General features: G+C 54.1%; 1 protein-coding gene across 1 annotated transcript in view; it reads right to left on the bottom strand.

The window, feature by feature from the left end:
* LOC142908535 (G-protein coupled receptor-associated protein LMBRD2-like) overlaps window positions 1–26,693 on the bottom strand; it is a 72,562-nt gene extending 45,869 nt beyond the window's left edge. Inside the window, exons 1-8 of the mRNA XM_076059274.1 lie at window positions 26,659–26,693; window positions 26,009–26,030; window positions 25,691–25,759; window positions 25,349–25,417; window positions 24,875–24,943; window positions 24,492–24,683; window positions 9,592–9,725; window positions 7,943–8,048 (exon numbers count right to left, since the gene is read on the bottom strand). Of these exons, the coding sequence (XP_075915389.1) occupies window positions 7,943–8,048; window positions 9,592–9,725; window positions 24,492–24,683; window positions 24,875–24,943; window positions 25,349–25,417; window positions 25,691–25,759; window positions 26,009–26,030; window positions 26,659–26,693 (696 nt within the window). The remainder of the gene's footprint in view (window positions 1–7,942; window positions 8,049–9,591; window positions 9,726–24,491; window positions 24,684–24,874; window positions 24,944–25,348; window positions 25,418–25,690; window positions 25,760–26,008; window positions 26,031–26,658) is intronic.
* Window positions 26,694–27,348: the final 655 nt, after the last annotated feature.

Raw genomic sequence — 27,348 nt, 5'->3', positions numbered from 1 at the left:
CACCCACTCACTCACCCACTCATCCACCCACCCACCCACTCACCCACCCACCCACTCACTCACTCACCCACCCACCCACTCACTCACCCACCCACCCACCCACTCACCTCTGTGTAGGCTGTCTCGATGTGGGTGTGTTGAGAGATGTGTGTCTCTCTCACTCACTCACTCACCCACCCACCCACTCACCCACCCACCCACCCAATCACCCACCCACCCACTCACCCACCCACCCACCCACTCACCCACCCACCCACCCACTCACCCACCCACCCACCCACTCACCCACCCACCCACCCACCTCTGTGTAGGCTGTCTCGATGTGGGTGTGTTGAGAGATGTGTGTCTCTCTCTCACCCACCTCTGTGTAGGCTGTCTCGATGTGTGTGTGTTGAGAGATGTGTGTCTCTCTCTCACTCACTCACTCACCCACCCACCCACTCACCCACCCACCTCTGTGTAGGCTGTCTCGATGTGGGTGTGTTGAGAGATTTGTGTCTCACCCACTCACTCACCCACTCACCCACCCACCCACCCACTCACCCACCCACCCACTCACTCACTCACTCACCCACCCACCCACTCACTCACTCACCCACCCACCCACTCACCTCTGTGTAGGCTGTCTCGATGTGGGTGTGTTGAGAGATGTGTGTGTCTCTCACTCACTCACCCACTGACTCACTCACCCACCCACCCACCCACTCACCCACTCACTCACTCACCCACCCACTCACTCACCCACTCACCCACCCACCCACTCACCCACTCACTCACCCACTCACTCACCCACCTCTGTGTAGGCTGTCTCGATGTGGGTGTGTTGATAGATGTGTGTCTCTCTCACTCACTCACTCACCCACCCACCCACTCACCCACCCACCCACTCACCCACCCACCCACCCACCCACCCACTCACCCACCCACCCACTCACCCACCCACCCACTCACCCACCCACCCACCCACTCACCCACCCACCCACCCACTCACCCACCCACCCACCCACTCACCCACCCACCCACCCACCTCTGTGTAGGCTGTCTCGATGTGGGTGTGTTGAGATGTGTCTCTCTCTCTCACTCACCCACCCACCCACCTCTGTGTAGGCTGTCTCGATGTGGGTGTGTTGAGAGATGTGTGTCTCTCACTCACCCACTCACCCACTCACTCACCCACCCACCCACCTCTGTGTAGGCTGTCTCGATGTGTGTGTGTTGAGAGATGTGTGTCTCTCTCACTCACTCACCCACCCACTCACTCACTCACTCACCCACTCACCCACTCACTCACTCACCCACTCACCCACTCACTCACTCACCCACTCACCCACTCACTCACCCACTCACCCACTCACTCACCCACTCACCCACTCACTCACCCACTCACCTCTGTGTAGGCTGTCTCGATGTGTGTGTGTTGAGAGATGTGTGTGTCTCTCTCACTCACTCACCCACTCACCCACCCACTCACTCACCCACCCACCCACTCACCCACCCACCCACCCACTCACTCACCCACCCACCCACCTCTGTGTAGGCTGTCTCGATGTGGGTGTGTTGAGAGATGTGTGTGTCTCTCTCACTCACTCACCCACTCACCCACCCACTCACTCACCCACCCACCCACCTCTGTGTAGGCTGTCTCGATGTGTGTGTGTTGAGAGATGTGTGTCTCTCTCACTCACCTCTGTGTAGGCTGTCTCGATGTGTGTGTGTTGAGAGATGTGTGTGTCTCACCCACTCACTCACCCACTCACCCACCCACCCACCCACTCACCCACCCACCCACTCACTCACTCACCCACCCACCCACTCACTCACTCACCCACTCACCCACCCACCTCTGTGTAGGCTGTCTCGATGTGGGTGTGTTGAGAGATGTGTGTCTCTCACTCACCCACTCACCCACTCACTCACCCACCCACCCACCCACCTCTGTGTAGGCTGTCTCGATGTGTGTGTGTTGAGAGATGTGTGTCTCTCTCACTCACTCACCCACCCACTCACTCACTCACTCACCCACTCACCCACTCACTCACTCACTCACCCACTCACCCACTCACTCACTCACCCACTCACCCACTCACTCACCCACTCACCCACTCACTCACCCACTCACCCACTCACTCACCCACTCACCCACTCACCCACCCACCCACCCACTCACCTCTGTGTAGGCTGTCTCGATGTGTGTGTGTTGAGAGATGTGTGTGTCTCTCTCACTCACTCACCCACTCACCCACCCACTCACTCACCCACCCACCCACCCACTCACCCACCCACCCACCCACTCACTCACCCACCCACCCACCTCTGTGTAGGCTGTCTCGATGTGGGTGTGTTGAGAGATGTGTGTGTCTCTCTCACTCACTCACCCACTCACCCACCCACTCACTCACCCACCCACCCACCTCTGTGTAGGCTGTCTCGATGTGTGTGTGTTGAGAGATGTGTGTCTCTCTCACTCACCTCTGTGTAGGCTGTCTCGATGTGTGTGTGTTGAGAGATGTGTGTGTCTCACCCACTCACTCACCCACTCACCCACCCACCCACCCACTCACCCACCCACCCACTCACTCACTCACCCACCCACCCACTCACTCACTCACCCACTCACCCACCCACCTCTGTGTAGGCTGTCTCGATGTGGGTGTGTTGAGAGATGTGTGTCTCTCACTCACTCACTCACCCACTCAACCACCCACTCACCCACCCACCCACCCACTCACTCACCCACTCACTCACTCACCCACTCACTCACCCACTCACTCACTCACTCACCCACTCACCCACCCACCCACCTCTGTGTAGGCTGTCTCGATGTGTGTGTTGAGAGATGAGTGTCTCTCTCACTCACCTCTGTGTAGGCTGTCTCGATGTGTGTGTGTTGAGAGATGTGTGTCTCTCTCACTCACCTCTGTGTAGGCTGTCTCGATGTGTGTGTGTTGAGAGATGTGTGTCTCTCTCTCACTCACTCACCCACCCACCCACTCACCCACCCACCTCTGTGTAGGCTGTCTCGATGTGGGTGTGTTGAGAGATGTGTGTCTCACCCACTCACTCACCCACTCATCCACCCACCCACCCACTCACCCACCCACCCACTCACTCACTCACCCACCCACCCACCCACTCACTCACTCACCCACCCACCCACCCACTCACCCACTCACCTCTGTGTAGGCTGTCTCGATGTGGGTGTGTTGAGAGATGTGTGTCTCTCTCTCACTCACCCACTGACTCACTCACCCACCCACTCACCCACCCACCCACCCACTCACCCACCCACTCACTCACTCACCCACCCACTCACTCACCCACTCACCCACCCACCCACTCACCCACTCACTCACCCACTCACTCACCCACCTCTGTGTAGGCTGTCTCGATGTGGGTGTGTTGATAGATGTGTGTCTCTCTCACTCACTCACTCACCCACCCACCCACTCACCCACTCACCCACCCACCCACTCACCCACTCACCCACCCACCCACCCACTCACCCACCCACCCACTCACCCACCCACCCACCTCTGTGTAGGCTGTCTCGATGTGGGTGTGTTGAGAGATGTGTGTGTCTCTCTCACTCACTCACCCACCCACCCACCTCTGTGTAGGCTGTCTCGATGTGGGTGTGTTGAGAGATGTGTGTGTCTCTCTCACTCACTCACCCACCCACTCACTCACTCACCCACTCACCCACTCACTCACTCACCCACTCACCCACTCACCCACTCACCCACTCACCCACTCACCCACCCACCCACCCACTCACCTCTGTGTAGGCTGTCTCGATGTGTGTGTGTTGAGAGATGTGTGTCTCTCTCACTCACTCACCTCTGTGTAGGCTGTCTCGATGTGGGTGTGTTGAGAGATGTGTGTCTCTCTCACTCACTCACCCACTCACCCACCCACTCACTCACCCACCCACCCACCTCTGTGTAGGCTGTCTCGATGTGTGTGTGTTGAGAGATGTGTGTCTCACCCACTCACTCACCCACTCACCCACCCACCCACCCACTCACCCACCCACCCACCCACTCACTCACTCACCCACTCACCCACCCACCTCTGTGTAGGCTGTCTCGATGTGGGTGTGTTGAGAGATGTGTGTGTCTCTCACTCACTCACTCACCCACCCACTCACTCACCCACTCACCCACCCACTCACCCACCCACCCACCCACTCACTCACCCACTCACTCACCCACTCACTCACTCACTCACCCACTCACTCACTCACTCACCCACCCACTCACCCACTCACCCACCCACCCACCCACCTCTGTGTAGGCTGTCTCGATGTGTGTGTGTTGAGAGATGTGTGTCTCTCTCACTCACTCACCCACTCACCCACTCACCCACCCACCCACTCACCCACTCACCCACCCACCCACCCACCTCTGTGTAGGCTGTCTCGATGTGTGTGTGTTGAGAGATGTGTGTCTCTCTCACTCACCTCTGTGTAGGCTGTCTCGATGTGGGTGTGTTGAGAGATGTGTGTCTCTCTCTCACCCACCTCTGTGTAGGCTGTCTCGATGTGTGTGTGTTGAGAGATGTGTGTGTCTCTCTCTCACTCACTCACTCACCCACCCACCCACTCACCCACCCACCTCTGTGTAGGCTGTCTCGATGTGGGTGTGTTGAGAGATGTGTGTCTCACCCACTCACTCACCCACTCACCCACCGATCCACCCACTCACCCACCCACCCACTCACTCACCCACCCACCCACCCACTCACTCACTCACCCACCCACCCACTCACCTCTGTGTAGGCTGTCTCGATGTGGGTGTGTTGAGAGATGTGTGTGTCTCTCACTCACTCACCCACTGACTCACTCACCCACCCACTCACCCACCCACCCACCCACTCACCCACCCACTCACTCACTCACCCACCCACTCACTCACCCACTCACCCACTCACTCACCCACCTCTGTGTAGGCTGTCTCGATGTGGGTGTGTTGATAGATGTGTGTCTCTCTCACTCACTCACTCACCCACCCACCCACCCACTCACCCACTCACCCACTCACCCACTCACCCACCCACCCACCCACCCACTCACCCACCCACCCACCCACCCACTCACCCACCCACCCACCCACCTCTGTGTAGGCTGTCTCGATGTGTGTGTGTTGAGAGATGTGTGTGTCTCTCTCACTCACTCACCCACTCACCCACCCACTCACTCACCCACCCACCCACCTCTGTGTAGGCTGTCTCGATGTGGGTGTGTTGAGAGATGTGTGTCTCTCACTCACCCACTCACCCACTCACCCACTCACTCACCCACCCACCCACCCACCTCTTTGTAGGCTGTCTCGATGTGTGTGTGTTGAGAGATGTGTGTGTCTCTCTCACTCACTCACCCACTCACCCACCCACTCACTCACCCACCCACTCACCTCTGTGTAGGCTGTCTCGATGTGTGTGTGTTGAGAGATGTGTGTCTCTCTCACTCACTCACCTCTGTGTAGGCTGTCTCGATGTGGGTGTGTTGAGAGATGTGTGTGTCTCTCTCACTCACTCACCCACTCACCCACCCACTCACTCACTCACCCACTCACCCACTCACTCACTCACTCACCCACTCACCCACCCACTCACTCACCCACTCACCCACTCACTCACCCACTCACCCACTCACCCACCTCTGTGTAGGCTGTCTCGATGTGGGTGTGTTGAGAGATGTGTGTCTCTCTCACTCACTCACCTCTGTGTAGGCTGTCTCGATGTGGGTGTGTTGAGAGATGTGTGTGTCTCTCTCACTCACTCACCCACCCACCCACTCACTCACCCACCCACTCACTCACCCACCCACTCACTTACCCACCCACTCACCCACCCACCCACCCACTCACCCACCCACTCACTCACCCACCCACCCACCCACCCATCCACCCACCTCTGTGTAGGCTGTCTCGATGTGTGTGTGTTGAGAGATGTGTGTGTGTTGAGAGATGTGTGTCTCTCTCTCACTCACTCACCCACCCACTCACTCACCCACCCACTCACCCACCCACCTGTGTGTAGGCTGTCTCGATGTGTGTGTGTTGAGAGATGTGTGTCTCTCTCACTCACTCACTCACCCACTCACCCACTCACCCACCCACTCACTCACCCACCCACTCACCCACCCACCTCTGTGTAGGCTGTCTCGATGTGGGTGTGTTGCGAGATGTGTGTCTCTCTCACTCACCCACTCACCCACTCACCCACTCACCCACTCACTCACTCACTCACCCACTCACCCACCCACTCACTCACCCACCCACTCACTCACTCACCCACTCACCCACCCACTCACTCACCCACTCACTCACTCACCCACCCACCCACCCACTCACTCACTCACTCACCCACTCACCCACTCACCCACTCACTCACCCACCCACTCACCCACCCACCCACCTCTGTGTAGGCTGTCTCGATATGGGTGTGTTGAGAGATGTGTGTGTCTCTCACTCACTCACTCACCCACCCACCCACTCACCCACTCACCCACCCACTCACTCACTCACTCACCCACTCACTCACTCACTCACCCACTCACTCACTCACTCACTCTCTCTCTCACTCACCCACCCACTCACTCACCCACTCACCCACTCACCCACCCACTCACCCACTCACCCACCCACTCACCCACTCACTCACCCACCCACTCACTCACCCACCCACTCACCCACCCACCCACCCACCTCTGTGTAGGCTGTCTCGATGTGTGTGTGTTGAGAGATGTGTGTGGTTCTCTCACTCACTCACCCACTCACCCACTCACCCACTCACCCACCCACCCACCCACTCACCCACTCACCCACCCACCCACCCACTCACCCACTCACCCACCCACCCACCTCTGTGTAGGCTGTCTCGATGTGTGTGTTGAGAGATGTGTGTCTCTCTTACTCACTCACCCACTCACTCACCCACCCACCCACCTCTGTGTAGGCTGTCTCGATGTGTGTGTGTTGAGAGATGTGTGCGTCTCTCTCTCACTCACTCACCCACCCACCCACTCACCCACCCACTCACTCACCCACTCACTCACTCACCACCCACTCACCCACCCACCCACCTCTGTGTAGGCTGTCTCGATGTGGGTGTGTTGAGAGATGTGTCTCTCTCTCTCACCTCTGTGTAGGCTGTCTCTATATGGGTGTGTTGAGAGATGTGTGTCTCTCTCACTCACTCACTCACCCACCCACTCACCCACTCACCCACTCACCCACCCACTCTCTCTCTCACCTCTATGTAGGCTGTCTCGATGTGTGTGTGTTGAGAGATGTGTGTGTCTCTCACTCACTCACCCACTCACTCACCCACTCACTCACCCACCCACCCACTCTCTCTCCCACTCACCTCTGTGTAGGCTGTCTCTATATGAGTGTGTTGAGAGATGTGTGTGTCTCTCTCACCTCTGTGTAGGCTGTCTCTATATGGGTGTGTTGAGAGATGTGTGTGTCTCTCACTCACTCACCCACTCACTCACCCACTCACTCACCCACCCACCCACTCTCTCTCCCACTCACCTCTGTGTAGGCTGTCTCTATATGAGTGTGTTGAGAGATGTGTGTGTCTCTCTCACCTCTGTGTAGGCTGTCTCTATATGGGTGTGTTGAGAGATGTGTGTGTCTCTCACTCACTCACCCACTCACTCACCCACTCACTCACCCACCCACCCACTCTCTCTCCCACTCACCTCTGTGTAGGCTGTCTCTATATGAGTGTGTTGAGAGATGTGTGTCTCTCTCACCCACCCACTCACTCACCCACTCACTCACCCACTCTCTCTCCCACCCACCTCTGTGTAGGCTGTCTCGATGTGTGTGTGTTGAGAGATGTGTGTCTCTCACTCACTCACCCACTCACCCACCTGTGTGTAGGCTGTCTCAATGTGTGTGTGTTGAGAGATATGTGTGTCTCTCTCACCCACCTGTGTGTAGGCTGTCTCTATATGTGTGTGTTGAGAGATGTGTGTGTCGATGTGAATGAGTCCCAGGAAGTTGAGGCAGAGGGGTGGAGTGAGCCGACAGAAGAGCCTGAGACCACAACAACAATAACATCATCATTAATAAACAACAACAACAACATTAACATTAAACAACAACCATCACAACAACAACATTAAACAACAACCAACACCACCACCACAACCACCACAACAACAACAACAATAACATTAACATTAAACAACCACCACCACCACAACGTTAACAACCACCACAACCACCACAACCACCACAACCACCACCACCACAACCACCACAACCACCACAACCACCACCACAACCACCATCATCACCACCATCACCACCATCACCACCATCATCACCACTACCACCACCATCACCACCACCACCACCATCACCACCACCACAACGTTAACAACCACCACAACCACCACAACCACCACAACCACCACCACAACCACCACCACCACCACCACAACCACCACCACAACCACCACCACCACCACAACCACCACAACCATCACAACAACAACAACAACATTCACCACAACAACAACAACATTAAACAACAACCACTACCACCACAACTACCACCACCACCACACTCACCACCACACTCACCACCACACTCACCATCACCACTACACTCACCACCACACTCACCATCACCACCACACTCACCACCACCACAACCACCACCACACTCACCACCATGTTCACCACCACACTCACCACCACCACCACCACCACACTCACCACCACCACCATCACCACCACCAACACCACCACACTCACCACCACCATCACCACCACCACCACACTCACCACCACCCTCACCACCACACTCACCACCACCACCACACTCACCAACACCACCACCAACACCCTCACCAATACCACGCTCACCACCACACTCACTACCCTCACCACCACCACCCTCACCACCACGCTCACCACCACGCTCACCACCACGCTCACCACCACGCTCACCACCACACTCACCACCACGCTCACCACCACCATCACCACCACCATCACCACCATCACCACCACCACCACCATCACCACCATCACCACCACCATCACCACCATCACCACCACCACCACCACCACCACACTCACCACCACCACCACCACCACACTCACCAACACCACCACACTCACCACCACCACCACCACCACCACACTCACCAACACCACCACACTCACCACCACCACCACACTCACCAACACCACGCTCACCACCACACTCACTACCCTCACCACCAAAACCCTCACCACCACCACCACCATCACCACCACCATCACCACCACCCTCACCACCACACTCACCACCACCACCACACTCACCACCACCATCACACTCACCACCACCACCACACTCACCACCACGCTCACCACCATCATCACCACCACCACGCTCACCACCACGCTCACCACCACACTCACCACCACCCTCACCACCACCACGCTCACCACCACACTCACCACCCTCACCACCACCACACTCACTACCACACTCACCATCACCACTACACTCACCACCACCCTCACCACCACGCTCACCACCACTACCACCACCACGCTCACCACCACGCTCACCACCACCCACATGCCACTGAAGAGGAGGCTGTGGTGGTTGGTTTGGTGGTGCGGGGCCAGATGGTAGAGGTTGAAGAGGCGAATACGGAACACGGTGGAGAATGTGCAGACACTCAGGTAGGCGATAGTCAGGAGACTCATCATCTGTTACACACACACAGTGACACACACAGTGACACACACAGTGACACACACAGTGACACACACACAGTGACACACACAGTGACACACAAACACGGTGGAGAAGGTGCAGACACTCAGGTAGGCGATAGTCAGGAGACTCATCATCTGTTACACACACACAGTGACACACACAGTGACACACACAGTGACACACACACAGTGACACACACAGTGACACACACAGTGACACACACACAGGGTGGAGAAGGTGCAGACACTCAGGTAGGCGATAGTCAGGAGACTCATCATCTGTTACACACACACAGTGACACACACACAGTGACACACACAGTGACACACACACAGTGACACACACAGTGACACACACAGTGACACACACACAGGGTGGAGAAGGTGCAGACACTCAGGTAGGCGATAGTCAGGAGACTCATCATCTGTTACACACACACAGTGACACACACAGTGACACACACAGTGACACACACACACAGTGACACACACAGTGACACACACACAGTGACACACACACAGTGACACACACACAGGGTGGAGAAGGTGCAGACACTCAGGTAGGCGATAGTCAGGAGACTCATCATCTGTTACACACACACAGTGACACACACAGTGACACACACAGTGACACACACACAGTGACACACACAGTGACACACACACACAGTGACACACACAGTGACACACACACAGGGTGGAGAAGGTGCAGACACTCAGGTAGGCGATAGTCAGGAGACTCATCATCTGTTACACACACAGTGACACACACAGTGACACACACAGTGACACACACACAGTGACACACACAGTGACACACACAGTGACACACACACAGTGACACACACAGTGACACACACAGTGACACACAAACACGGTGGAGAATGTGCAGACACTCAGGTAGGCGATAGTCAGGAGACTCATCATCTGTTACACACACACAGTGACACACACAGTGACACACACACAAAGTGACACACACAGTGACACACACAGTGACACACACACAGTGACACACACACAGGGTGGAGAAGGTGCAGACACTCAGGTAGGCGATAGTCAGCAGACTCATCATCTGTTACACACACACAGTGACACACACAGTGACACACACACAGTGACACACACAGTGACACACAAACACGGTGGAGAATGTGCAGACACTCAGGTAGGCGATAGTCAGGAGACTCATCATCTGTTACACACACACAGTGACACACACAGTGACACACACAGTGACACACACAGTGACACACACAGTGACACACACAGTGACACACACAGTGACACACACAGTGACACACACACACAGTGACACACACACAGTGACACACACAGTGACACACACAGTGACACACACACAAAGTGACACACACAGTGACACACACAGTGACACACACACAGTGACACACACACAGTGACACACACACAGTGACACACACAGTGACACACACAGTGACACACACAGTGACACACACACAGGGTAGAGAAGGTGCAGACACTCAGGTAGGCGATAGTCAGGAGACTCATCATCTGTTACACACACACAGTGACACACACAGTGACACACACAGTGACACACACAGTGACACACACAGTGACACACACAGTGACACACACAGTGACACACACAGTGACACACACACACAGTGACACACACACAGTGACACACACAGTGACACACACAGTGACACACACAGTGACACACACACAGTGACACACACACAGTGAGACACACACAGTGACACACACACAGTGACACACAGTGACACACACAGTGACACACACACAGTGACACACACACACAGTGACACACACACAGTGACACACACAGTGACACACACAGTGACACACACACACACACAGTGACACACACACAGTGACACACACAGTGACACACACACAGTGACACACACAGTGACACACACACAGGGTGGAGAAGGTGCAGACACTCAGGTAGGCGATAGTCAGGAGACTCATCATCTGTTACACACACACAGTGACACACACAGTGACACACACAGTGACACACACAGTGACACACACAGTGACACACACAGTGACACACACAGTGACACACACAGTGACACACACACACAGTGACACACACACAGTGACACACACAGTGACACACACAGTGACACACACAGTGACACACACACAGTGACACACACAGTGACACACACAGTGACACACACACAGGGTGGAGAAGGTGCAGACACTCAGGTAGGCGATAGTCAGGAGACTCATCATCTGTTACACACACACAGTGACACACACAGTGACACACACAGTGACACACACAGTGACACACACAGTGACACACACACAGTGACACACACACAGTGACACACACACAGTGAAACACACAGTGACACACACAGTGACACACACACAGTGACACACAAACACGGTGGAGAAGGTGCAGACACTCAGGTAGGCGATAGTCAGGAGACTCATCATCTGTTACACACACACAGTGACACACACAGTGACACACACAGTGACACACACACACAGTGACACACACAGTGACACACACACAGTGACACACACAGTGATACACACAGTGACACACACACAGTGACATACACACAGTGACACACACACAGTGACACACACAGTGACACACACACAGTGACACACACAGTGACACACACAGTGACACACACACAGTGACACACACAGTGACACACACAGTGACACACAAACACGGTGGAGAAGGTGCAGACACTCAGGTAGGCGATAGTCAGGAGACTCATCATCTGTTACACACACACAGTGACACACACAGTGACACACACACAGTGACACACACACAGTGACACACACAGTGACACACACACAGTGACACACACAGTGACACACACAGTGACACACACACAGTGACACACACAGTGACACACACAGTGACACACACACACAGTGACACACACAGTGACACACACACAGTGACACACACAGTGATACACACAGTGACACACACACAGTGACACACACAGTGACACACACAGTGACACACACAGTGACACACACACAGTGACACACACAGTGACACACACAGTGACACACACAGTGACACACACAGTGACACACACAGTGACACACACAGTGACACACACACACAGTGACACACACACAGTGACACACACACAGTGACACACACACAGTGACACACACACAGGGTGGAGAAGGTGCAGACACTCAGGTAGGCGATAGTCAGCAGACTCATCATCTGTTACACACACACAGTGACACACACAGTCACACACACAGTGACACACACACAGTGACACACACACAGTGACAAACACACAGTGACACACACACAGTGACACACACAGTGACACACACACAGTGACACACACAGTGACACACACACACAGTGACACACACAGTGACACACACACAGTGACACACACAGTGATACACACAGTGACACACACACAGTGACATACACACAGTGACACACACACAGTGACACACACACAGTGACACACACAGTGACACACACAGTGACACACACACAGTGACACACACACAGTGACACACACAGTGACACACACACAGTGACACACACAGTGACACACACACACAGTGACACACACACAGTGACACACACACACAGTGACACACACAGTGACACACACACAGTGACATACACACAGTGACACACACACAGTGACACACACACAGTGACACACATAGTGACACACACACAGTGACACACACAGTGACACATACACAGTGACACACACACACAGTGACACACACAGTGACACACACAGTGACACACACACAGTGACACACACAGTGACACACACAGTGACACACAAACACGGTGGAGAAGGTGCAGACACTCAGGTAGGCGATAGCCAGGAGACTCATCATCTGTTACACACACACAGTGACACACACAGTGACACACACACACAGTGACACACACAGTGACACACACACAGTGACACACACACAGTGACACACACACAGTGACACACAGTGACACACACACAGTGACACACACAGTGACACACACACACAGTGACACACACACACAGTGACACACACAGTGACACACACAGTGACACACACACAGTGACACACACACAGTGACACACACAGTGACACACACAGTGACACACACAGTGACACACACAGTGACACACACAGTGACACACACACAGGGTGGAGAAGGTGCAGACACTCAGGTAGGCGATAGTCAGGAGACTCATCATCTGTTACACACACACAGTGACACACACAGTGACACACACAGTGACACACACACAGTGACACACACACAGTGACACACACAGTGACACACACAGTGACACACACACACAGTGACACACACAGTGACACACACAGTGACACACACACAGTGACACACACAGTGACACACACACAGTGACACACACACACAGTGACACACACAGTGACACACACACACAGTGACACACACACACAGTGACACACACAGTGACACACACACAGTGACACACACACAGTGACACACACAGTGACACACACACAGTGACACACACACAGTGACACACACAGTGACACACACACAGTGACACACACACAGTGACACACACACAGTGACACACACACAGTGACACACACACAGTGACACACACACAGTGACACACACACAGTGACACACACACAGTGACACACACAGTGACACACACACAGTGACACACAGTGACACACACACAGTGACACACACACAGTGACACACACAGTGACACACACACAGTGACACACACAGTGACACACACACAGTGACACACACACAGTGACACACACAGTGACACACACAGTGACACACACACAGTGACACACACAGTGACACACACAGTGACACACACACACACAGTGACACACACAGTGACACACACAGTGACACACACAGTGACACACACACAGTGACACACACACAGTGACACACACAGTGACACACACAGTGACACACACACAGTGACACACACAGTGACACACACAGTGACACACACACACAGTGACACACACAGTGACACACACACACAGTGACACACACAGTGACACACACAGTGACACACACACACAGTGACACACACACACAGTGACACACACAGTGACACACACAGTGACACACACAGTGACACACACAGTGACACACAGTGTCACACACAGTGACACACACAGTGACACACACACAGTGACACACACACAGTGACACACACAGTGACACACACACAGTGACACACACAGTGACACACACAGTGACACACACACAGTGACACACACACACAGTGACACACACAGTGACACACACAGTGACACACAGTGACACACACAGTGACACACACAGAGACACACACAGTGACACACACAGTGACACACACACAGTGACACACACACACAGTGACACACACAGTGACACACACAGTGACACACACACAGTGACACACACACAGTGACACACACAGTGACACACACAGTGACACACACAGTGACACACACACAGTGACACACACAGTGACACACACAGTGACACACACAGTGACACACACAGTGACACACACAGTGACACACACACAGGGTGGAGAAGGTGCAGACACTCAGGTAGGCGATAGTCAGCAGACTCATCATCTGTTACACACACACAGTGACACACACAGTGACACACACACAGTGACACACACAGTGACACACACAGTGACACACACAGTGACACACACACAGTGACACACACAGAGTGACACACACACACACAGTGACACACACACACACAGTGACACACACACAGTGACACACACAGTGACACACACACAGTGACACACACAGTGACACACACACAGTGACACACACAGTTACACACACACAGTGACACACACAGTGACACACACAGTGACACACACACACAGTGACACACACAGTGACACACACAGTGACACACACACAGTGACACACACAGTGACACACACAGTGACACACACACACAGTGACACACACACAGTGACACACACACAGTGACACACACAGTGACACACACAGTGAGACACACAGTGACACACACACAGTGACACACACACAGTGACACACACACACAGTGACACACACACAGTGACACACACAGTGACACACACAGTGAGACACACAGTGACACACACACAGTGACACACACAGTGACACACACAGTGACACACACAGTGACACACACAGTGACACACACACAGGGTGGAGAAGGTGCAGACACTCAGGTAGGCGATAGCCAGGAGACTCATCATCTGTTACACACACACAGTGACACACACAGTGACACACACAGTGACACACATACAGTGACACACACACAGTGACACACACACAGTGACACACACACAGTGACACACACACAGTGACACACACACAGGGTGGAGAAGGTGCAGACACTCAGGTAGGCGATAGTCAGCAGACTCATCATCTGTTACACACACACAGTGACACACACAGTGACACACACAGTGACACACACAGTCACACACACAGTGACACACACACAGTGACACACACACAGTGACAAACACACAGTGACACACACACAGTGACACACACAGTGACACACACACAGTGACACACACAGTGACACACACACACAGTGACACACACAGTGACACACACACAGTGACACACACAGTGATACACACAGTGACACACACACAGTGACATACACACAGTGACACACACACAGTGACACACACACAGTGACACACACAGTGACACACACAGTGACACACACACAGTGACACACACACAGTGACACACACAGTGACACACACACAGTGACACACACAGTGACACACACACACAGTGACACACACACAGTGACACACACACACAGTGACACACACAGTGACACACACACAGTGACATACACACAGTGACACACACACAGTGACACACACACAGTGACACACATAGTGACACACACACAGTGACACACACAGTGACACATACACAGTGACACACACACACAGTGACACACACAGTGACACACACAGTGACACACACACAGTGACACACACAGTGACACACACAGTGACACACAAACACGGTGGAGAAGGTGCAGACACTCAGGTAGGCGATAGCCAGGAGACTCATCATCTGTTACACACACACAGTGACACACACAGTGACACACACACACAGTGACACACACAGTGACACACACACAGTGACACACACACAGTGACACACACACAGTGACACACAGTGACACACACACAGTGACACACACAGTGACACACACACACAGTGACACACACACACAGTGACACACACAGTGACACACACAGTGACACACACACAGTGACACACACACAGTGACACACACAGTGACACACACAGTGACACACACAGTGACACACACAGTGACACACACAGTGACACACACACAGGGTGGAGAAGGTGCAGACACTCAGGTAGGCGATAGTCAGGAGACTCATCATCTGTTACACACACACAGTGACACACACAGTGACACACACAGTGACACACACACAGTGACACACACACAGTGACACACACAGTGACACACACAGTGACACACACACACAGTGACACACACAGTGACACACACAGTGACACACACACAGTGACACACACAGTGACACACACACAGTGACACACACACACAGTGACACACACAGTGACACACACACACAGTGACACACACACACAGTGACACACACAGTGACACACACACAGTGACACACACACAGTGACACACACAGTGACACACACACAGTGACACACACACAGTGACACACACAGTGACACACACACAGTGACACACACACAGTGACACACACACAGTGACACACACACAGTGACACACACACAGTGACACACACACAGTGACACACACACAGTGACACACACACAGTGACACACACACAGTGACACACACAGTGACACACACACAGTGACACACAGTGACACACACACAGTGACACACACACAGTGACACACACAGTGACACACACACAGTGACACACACAGTGACACACACACAGTGACACACACACAGTGACACACACAGTGACACACACAGTGACACACACACAGTGACACACACAGTGACACACACAGTGACACACACAGTGACACACACAGTGACACACAGTGACACACACAGTGACACACACAGTGACACACACACAGTGACACACACACAGTGACACACACACAGTGACACACACAGTGACACACACAGTGACACACACAGTGACACACACACAGTGACACACACACACAGTGACACACACAGTGACACACACAGTGACACACAGTGACACACACAGTGACACACACAGAGACACACACAGTGACACACACAGTGACACACACACAGTGACACACACACACAGTGACACACACAGTGACACACACAGTGACACACACACAGTGACACACACACAGTGACACACACAGTGACACACACAGTGACACACACAGTGACACACACACAGTGACACACACAGTGACACACACAGTGACACACACAGTGACACACACAGTGACACACACAGTGACACACACACAGGGTGGAGAAGGTGCAGACACTCAGGTAGGCGATAGTCAGCAGACTCATCATCTGTTACACACACACAGTGACACACACAGTGACACACACACAGTGACACACACAGTGACACACACAGTGACACACACAGTGACACACACACAGTGACACACACAGAGTGACACACACACACACAGTGACACACACACACACAGTGACACACACACAGTGACACACACAGTGACACACACACAGTGACACACACAGTGACACACACACAGTGACACACACAGTTACACACACACAGTGACACACACAGTGACACACACAGTGACACACACACACAGTGACACACACAGTGACACACACAGTGACACACACACAGTGACACACACAGTGACACACACAGTGACACACACACACAGTGACACACACACAGTGACACACACACAGTGACACACACAGTGACACACACAGTGAGACACACAGTGACACACACACAGTGACACACACACAGTGACACACACACACAGTGACACACACACAGTGACACACACAGTGACACACACAGTGAGACACACAGTGACACACACACAGTGACACACACAGTGACACACACAGTGACACACACAGTGACACACACAGTGACACACACACAGGGTGGAGAAGGTGCAGACACTCAGGTAGGCGATAGCCAGGAGACTCATCATCTGTTACACACACACAGTGACACACACAGTGACACACACAGTGACACACACACAGTGACACACACACAGTGACACACACAGTGACACACACAGTGACACACACAGTGACACACACACACAGTGACACACACACACAGTGACACACACAGTGACACACACACAGTGACACACACAGTGACACACACAGTGACACACACAGTGACACACACAGTGACACACACACAGTGACACACACACACAGTGACACACACAGTGACACACACAGTGACACACACACAGTGACACACACAGTGACACACACAGTGACACACACAGTGACACACACACAGTGACACACACAGTGACACACAAACACGGTGGAGAATGTGCAGACACTCAGGTAGGCGATAGTCAGGAGACTCATCATCTGTTACACACACACAGTGACACACACAGTGACACACACAGTGACACACACAGTGACACACACAGTGACACACACAGTGACACACACAGTGACACACACAGTGACACACACAGTGACACACACAGTGACACACACACACAGTGACACACACAGTGACACACACAGTGACACACACAGTGACACACACACAGTGACACACACACAGTGACACACACAGTGACACACACAGTGACACACACAGTGACACACACACAGTGACACACACAGTGACACACACACAGTGACACACACACAGTGACACACACACAGTGACACACACAGTGACACACACACAGTGACACACACACACACAGTGACACACACACAGTGACACACACAGTGACACACACAGTGACACACACAGTGACACACACACAGTGACACACACAGTGACACACACAGTGACACACACAGTGACACACACACAGGGTGGAGAAGGTGCAGACACTCAGGTAGGCGATAGTCAGCAGACTCATCATCTGTTACACACACACAGTGACACACACACAGTGACACACACAGTGACACACACAGTGACACACACAGTGACACACACACACAGTGACACACACAGTGACACACACAGTGACACACACAGTGACACACACAGTGACACACACACAGTGACACACACAGTGACACACACAGTGACACACACACACAGTGACACACACAGTGACACACACACAGTGACACACACAGTGACACACACACACACCGTCACACACACACAGTGACACACACAGTGACACACACACAGTGACACACACACACACAGTGACACACAGTGACACACACACAGTGACACACACAGTGACACACACAGTGACACACACACACAGTGACACACACACAGTGACACACACAGTGACTCACACAGTGACTCACACAGTGACACACACAGTGACACACACACACACAGTGACACACACACAGTGACACACACACACACAGTGACACACACAGTGACACACACACACACAGTGACACACACACAGTGACACACACAGAGACACACACACAGTGACACACACAGAGACACACACACACAGTGACACACACACAGTGACACACACAGAGACACACACACACAGTGACAAACACACAGTGACACACACAGTGACACACACACAGTGACACACACAGTGACACACACACACAGTCACACACACAGTGACACACACACAGTGACACACACAGTGACACACACACAGTGACACACACACACAGTGACACACACAGTGACACACACACAGTGACACACACAGTGACACACACACACACCGTCACACACACAGTGACACACACAGTGACACACACACACACAGTGACACACACACAGTGACACACACACAGTGACACACACACACAGTGACACACACAGTGACACACACAGTGACACAAAGATCCCCCATATAGCCTTAACAGACTGTAGGGGCAAGTGCTGTTAGCGAGCTGGTGAGTGAGTTGGTGAGTGAGCGAGTGACTGAATGAGTGAGCTGGTGAGTGAGCTGGTGAGTGACTGACTGAGCTGGTGAGTGATTTGGTGAGCGAGCTGTTGAGTGAGTGAGTGACTGACTGAGTGACTGAGCTGGTGAGCGAGCTGGTGAGTGAGCGAGCGAGTGAGTGAGTGAGCTGGTGAGCGAGCTGGTGAGTGAGTTGGTGAGTGAGTTGGTGACTGACTGAGGAGTGACTGACTGAGCTGGTGAGCGAGCTGGTGAGCGAGCTGGTGAGTGACTGACTGAGCTGGTGAGCGAGCTGGTGAGCGAGCTGGTGAGCGAGTTGGTGAGTGACTGACTGAACTGGTGAGCGAGCTGGTGAGCGAGCTGGTGAGCGAGTTGGTGAGTGACTGACTGAACTGGTGAGCGAGCTGGTGAGCGAGCTGGTGAGCGAGTTGGTGAGCGAGCTGGTGAGTGAGTGAGTGACTGAGTGAGTGATTGACTGAGTGAGTGACTGAGTGAATGAATTGATGAGTGAATGACTGAGTGACTGACTGAGCTGGTGAGTGAGTTGATGAGCGAGCGAGTGACTGACTGACTGACTGAGTGAATTGATGAGTGAGTGACTGACTGAGTGACTGACTGAGCTGGTGAGTGAGCTGGTGACTGAGTGACTGAGCTGGTGAGTGAGTGAGCTGGTGAGTGAGCTGGTGAGTGAGCTGGTGAGCGAGCTGGTGAGTGAGCTGGTGACTGACTGACTGACTGAGTGAATTGATGAGTGAGTGACTGAGCTGGTGAGTGAGTTGATGAGTGAGTGAGTGAGTGACTGACTGAGTGACTGACTGACTGACTGAACTGGTGAGTGAGCTGGTGAGCGAGCTGGTGAGTGACTGAGTGACTGACTGACTGACTGAGCTGGTGAGCGAGCTGGTGAGCGAGCTGGTGACTGAGCTGGTGAGTGAGTGAGTGACTGACTGACTGACTGAGCGAGCTGGTGAGTGACTGAGTGAGTGAGTGAGCTGGTGAGTGAGTGAGCTGGTGAGTGAGCTGGTGAGTGACTGAACTGGTGAGCGAGCTGGTGAGCGAGCTGGTGAGTGAGTTGATGAGTGACTGACTGAGCTGGTGAGCGAGCTGGTGAGTGAGCTGGTGAGTGACTGAGTGAGCTGGTGAGCGAGCTGGTGAGTGACTGAGTGAGCTGGTGAGTGAGCTGGTGAGTTGATGACTGAACTGGTGAGTGAGCTGGTGAGTGAGCTGGTGAGTGAGTGACTGAGCTGGTGAGTGAGCTGGTGAGTGAGCTGGTGAGTTGATGACTGAACTGGTGAGTGAGCTGGTGAGTGAGTTGGTGAGTGAGCTGGTGAGCGAGCTGGTGAGTGACTGACTGAGCTGGTGAGTGAGTGACTGACTGAGCTGGTGAGTGAGCGAGCTGGTGAGTGAGTGACTGAACTGGTGAGCGAGCTGGTGAGCGAGCTGGTGAGTGACTGACTGAACTGGTGAGCGAGCTGGTGAGTGAGCTGGTGAGCGAGCTGGTGAGCTGGTGAGCGAGCTGGTGAGCGAGCTGGTGAGTGAGTTGGTGAGCGAGCTGGTGAGTGACTGACTGAACTGGTGAGTGAGTGACTGAGTGAGTGAGTGACTGACTGAACTGGTGAGTGAGCTGGTGAGTGACTGACTGAACTGGTGAGTGAGCTGGTGAGTGAGCTGGTGAGTGAGCTGGTGAGCGAGCTGGTGAGTGACTGACTGAGCTGGTGAGTGAGCTGGTGAGCTGGTGACTGAGCTGGTGAGTGAGCTGGTGAGCTGGTGACTGAACTGGTGAGCGAGCTGGTGAGTGAGCTGGTGACTGACTGAGTGACTGACTGAGTGAGTGACTGAGTGACTGAGCTGGTGAGTGACTGACTGAGCTGGTGAGTGAGCTGGTGAGCGAGCTGGTGAGTGAGTTGGTGAGTGAGTTGATGAGTGAGCGAGCGAGTGAGTTGATGAGTGAGTGACTGAGTGAGTGAGTGAGTGACTGAGCTGGTGAGTGAGCTGGTGAGTGAGTTGGTGAGTGAGTTGATGAGTGAGCGAGCGAGTGAGTTGATGAGTGAGTGACTGAGTGAGTGAGTGACTGACTGAGCTGGTGAGCGAGCTGGTGAGTGAGTGACTGAGCTGGTGAGCGAGCTGGTGACTGAGTGAGCTGGTGAGTGAGCTGGTGAGCGAGCTGGTGAGTGAGCTGGTGAGCGAGCTGGTGAGTGAGCTGGTGAGTGAGCTGGTGAGTGACTGAGTGACTGAGTGAGTGAGTGACTGAGTGAATGAATTGATGAGTGAATGACTGAGTGAGTGACTGACTGAGTGAGTGAGTTGGTGAGTGAGTTGATGAGTGAGCGAGTGACTGACTGAGTGACTGAGTGATTGACTGAGCGAGTGACTGAGTGACTGAGTGACTGACTGAGCTGGTGAGTGAGTTGATGAGTGAGTGAGCGAGTGACTGACTGACTGAGTGAATTGATGAGTGAGTGACTGAGCTGGTGAGTGAGCTGGTGAGTGAGCTGGTGAGTGAGCTGGTGAGTGAGCTGGTGAGCTGGTGAGTGAGCTGGTGAGCCTCCCGTCACCTCGATGGCGAGGTAGTTCTCTCTGGCCTCGGCGTGCGAGATGATCAGAGCGAAGACAGAGAGCACGGGCTTGGTAGAGAAGAATGAGCACTCCGTCCACACCACGATGGTGGTGGTGGTGGTGAGCACCAGGAGCTGGTGAGCGAGCTGGTGAGTGAGCTGGTGAGTGAGCTGGTGAGTGAGCTGGTGAGTGAGTGGGTGAGTGAGCTGGTGAGTGAGCTGGTGAGTGAGCTGGTGAGTGACTGACTGAGCTGGTGAGCGAGCTGGTGAGCTGGTGAGTGAACTGGTGAGCGAGCTGGTGAGTGAGCTGGTGAGTGAGCTGGTGACTGAGCTGGTGAGCGAGCTGGTGAGTGACTGACTGAGCTGGTGAGTGAGCTGGTGAGTGAGTGAGTGACTGACTGACTGAACTGGTGAGTGAGCTGGTGAGTGACTGACTGAGCTGGTGAGTGAGCTGGTGAGTGAGCTGGTGAGCGAGCTGGTGAGTGACTGACTGAGCTGGTGAGCGAGCTGGTGAGTGAGCTGGTGAGTGAGCTGGTGAGTGACTGACTGAGCTGGTGAGTGAGCTGGTGAGTGAGCTGGTGAGCGAGCTGGTGAGTGACTGACTGAGCTGGTGAGCGAGCTGGTGAGTGAGCTGGTGAGTGAGCTGGTGAGTGACTGACTGAGCTGGTGAGCGAGCTGGTGAGTGAGCTGGTGAGCGAGCTGGTGAGTGAACTGGTGAGCGAGCTGGTGAGTGAGCTGGTGAGTGAGCTGGTGAGCGAGCTGGTGAGTGAGCTGGTGAGTGAGCTGGTGAGTGAGCTGGTGAGCGAGCTGGTGAGTGAACTGGTGAGTGAGCTGGTGAGTGAGCTGGTGAGCGAGCTGGTGAGCGAGCTGGTGAGCGAGCTGGTGAGTGAGCTGGTGAGTGAGCTGGTGAGCGAGCTGGTGAGTGAACTGGTGAGCGAGCTGGTGAGTGAGCTGGTGAGTGAGCTGGTGAGCGAGCTGGTGAGCGAGCTGGTGAGCGAGCTGGTGAGCGAGCTGGTGAGCCGCTCCTCACCTCGATGGCGAGGTAGTTCTCTCTGGCCTCGGCGTGCGAGATGATCAGGGCGAAGACAGAGAGCACGGGCTTGGTGGAGAAGAATGAGCACTCCGTCCACACCACGATGGTGGTGGTGGTGAGCACCAGGAGCTGGTGAGTGAGCTGGTGAGTGAGCTGGTGAGTGAGCTGGTGAGTGAGCTGGTGAGTGAGCTGGTGAGTGACTGAGTGAGTGAGTGACTGAGTGAATTGATGAGCGAGTGACTGAGCTGGTGAGTGAGCTGGTGAGTGAGTGAGCGAGTGACTGACTGACTGAGTGAATTGATGAGTGAGTGACTGAGCTGGTGAGTGAGCTGGTGAGCTGGTGAGCGAGCTGGTGAGCGAGCTGGTGAGCCGCTCCTCACCTCGATGGCGAGGTAGTTCTCTCTGGCCTCGGCGTGCGAGATGATCAGAGCGAAGACAGAGAGCACGGGCTTGGTAGAGAAGAATGAGCACTCCGTCCACACCACGATGGTGGTGGTGGTGGTGAGCACCAGGAGCTGGTGAGCGAGCTGGTGAGTGAGCTGGTGAGCGAGCTGGTGAGTGAGCTGGTGAGTGAGTTGGTGAGTGAGTGAGTGAGTGACTGACTGACTGAGTGAATTGATGAGTGAGTGACTGAGCTGGTGAGTGAGCTGGTGAGTGAGTTGGTGAGTGAGCTGGTGAGTGAGCTGGTGAGTGAGTGAGTGACTGACTGAGTGACTGAGCTGGTGAGTGAGCTGGTGAGTGAGCTGGTGAGCGAGTTGATGAGTGAGCGAGTGACTGACTGACTGAGTGAATTGATGAGTGAGTGACTGAGCTGGTGAGTGAGCTGGTGAGCGAGCTGGTGAGCCGCTCCTCACCTCGATGGCGAGGTAGTTCTCTCTGGCCTCGGCGTGCGAGATGATCAGGGCGAAGACAGAGAGCACGGGCTTGGTAGAGAAGAATGAGCACTCCGTCCACACCACGATGGTGGTGGTGGTGGTGAGCACCAGGAGCTGGTGAGCGAGCTGGTGAGTGAGCTGGTGAGTGAGCTGGTGAGTGAGCTGGTGAGTGAGTGGGTGATTGACTGACTGAGTGAGTGAGTGACTGAGTGAGTGACTGAGCTGGTGAGTGAGCTGGTGAGTGAGCTGGTGAGTGAGCTGGTGAGTGACTGACTGAACTGGTGAGCGAGCTGGTGAGCGAGCTGGTGAGCCGCTCCTCACCTCGATGGCGAGGTAGTTCTCTCTGGCCTCGGCGTGCGAGATGATCAGAGCGAAGACAGAGAGCACGGGCTTGGTGGAGAAGAATGAGCACTCCGTCCACACCACGATGATGGTGGTGGTGGTGAGCACCAGGAGCTGGTGAGTGAGCTGGTGAGTGAGCTGGTGAGCGAGCTGGTGAGTGAGCTGGTGAGTGAGCTGGTGAGTGAGTGAGTGACTGACTGAGTGACTGAGCTGGTGAGTGAGCTGGTGAGCGAGCTGGTGAGCGAGCTGGTGAGTGAGCTGGTGAGCTGGTGAGTGAGCTGGTGAGCCTCCCGTCACCTCGATGGCGAGGTAGTTCTCTCTGGCCTCGGCGTGCGAGATGATCAGAGCGAAGACAGAGAGCACGGGCTTGGTGGAGAAGAATGAGCACTCCGTCCACACCACGATGGTGGTGGTGGTGGTGAGCACCAGGAGCTGGTGAGCGAGCTGGTGAGTGAGCTGGTGAGTGAGCTGGTGAGCGAGCTGGTGAGCGAGCTGGTGAGTGAGCTGGTGAGTGAGCTGGTGAGTGACTGAGTGAGTGAGTGACTGAGTGAATGAATTGATGAGTCAATGACTGAGTGAGTGACTGACTGAGTGAGTGAGTTGGTGAGTGAGTTGATGAGTGAGTGAGTGACTGACTGACTGACTGAGTGAATTGATGAGCGAGTGACTGAGTGACTGAGTGACTGAGCTGGTGAGTGAGTTGATGAGTGAGTGGGTGATTGACTGACTGACTGAGTGACTGAGTGATTGACTGAGCGAGTGACTGAGTGACTGAGTGACTGACTGAGCTGGTGAGTGAGTTGATGAGTGAGTGAGCGAGTGACTGACTGACTGAGTGAATTGATGAGTGAGTGACTGAGCTGGTGAGTGAGCTGGTGAGTGAGCTGGTGAGTGAGCTAGTGAGTGAGCTGGTGAGCTGGTGAGCGAGCTGGTGAGCTGCTCCTCACCTCGATGGCGAGGTAGTTCTCTCTGGCCTCGGCATGCGAGATGATCAGAGCGAAGACAGAGAGCACGGGCTTGGTGGAGAAGAATGAGCACTCCGTACAGACCACAATGGTGGTGGTGGTGAGCACCAGGAGCTGGTGAGTGAGCTGGTGAGCGAGCTGGTGAGCGAGCTGGTGAGCGAGTTGGTGAGTGAGTGGGTGATTGACTGACTGAGTGAGTGACTGAGTGATTGACTGAGCGAGTGAGTGACTGACTGAGTGACTGACTGAGCTGGTGAGTGAGTTGATGAGTGAGTGAGTGAGTGACTGAGCTGGTGAGCGAGCTGGTGAGTGAGCTGGTGAGTGAGTGAGTGACTGACTGAGTGACTGAGCTGGTGAGTGAGTTGATGAGTGAGCTGGTGAGTGAGTGAGTGACTGAGTGACTGACTGAACTGGTGAGTGAGTTGATGAGTGAGTGAGTGAGTGAGTGACTGAGCTGGTGAGCGAGCTGGTGAGCTGGTGAGTGAGCTGGTGAGTGAACTGGTGAGCGAGCTGGTGAGCGAGCTGGTGAGTGAGCTGGTGAGCGAGCTGGTGAGCGAGCTGGTGAGCGAGCTGGTGAGCGAGTTGGTGAGCGAGCTGGTGAGTGACTGACTGAGCTGGTGAGTGAGCTGGTGAGCGAGCTGGTGAGCCGCTCCTCACCTCGATGGCGAGGTA

Source organism: Petromyzon marinus, assembly GCF_048934315.1.
Source record: "Petromyzon marinus isolate PM22_M1 ecotype Great Lakes invasive population chromosome 85 unlocalized genomic scaffold, UKy_Petmar_22M1.pri1.0 chr85_unloc.2, whole genome shotgun sequence".
Lineage (NCBI taxonomy): Eukaryota > Metazoa > Chordata > Hyperoartia > Petromyzontiformes > Petromyzontidae > Petromyzon > Petromyzon marinus.
Note: the sequence above shows the minus strand (reverse complement) of the source record. Positions and strands in the feature narration are given on the sequence as shown.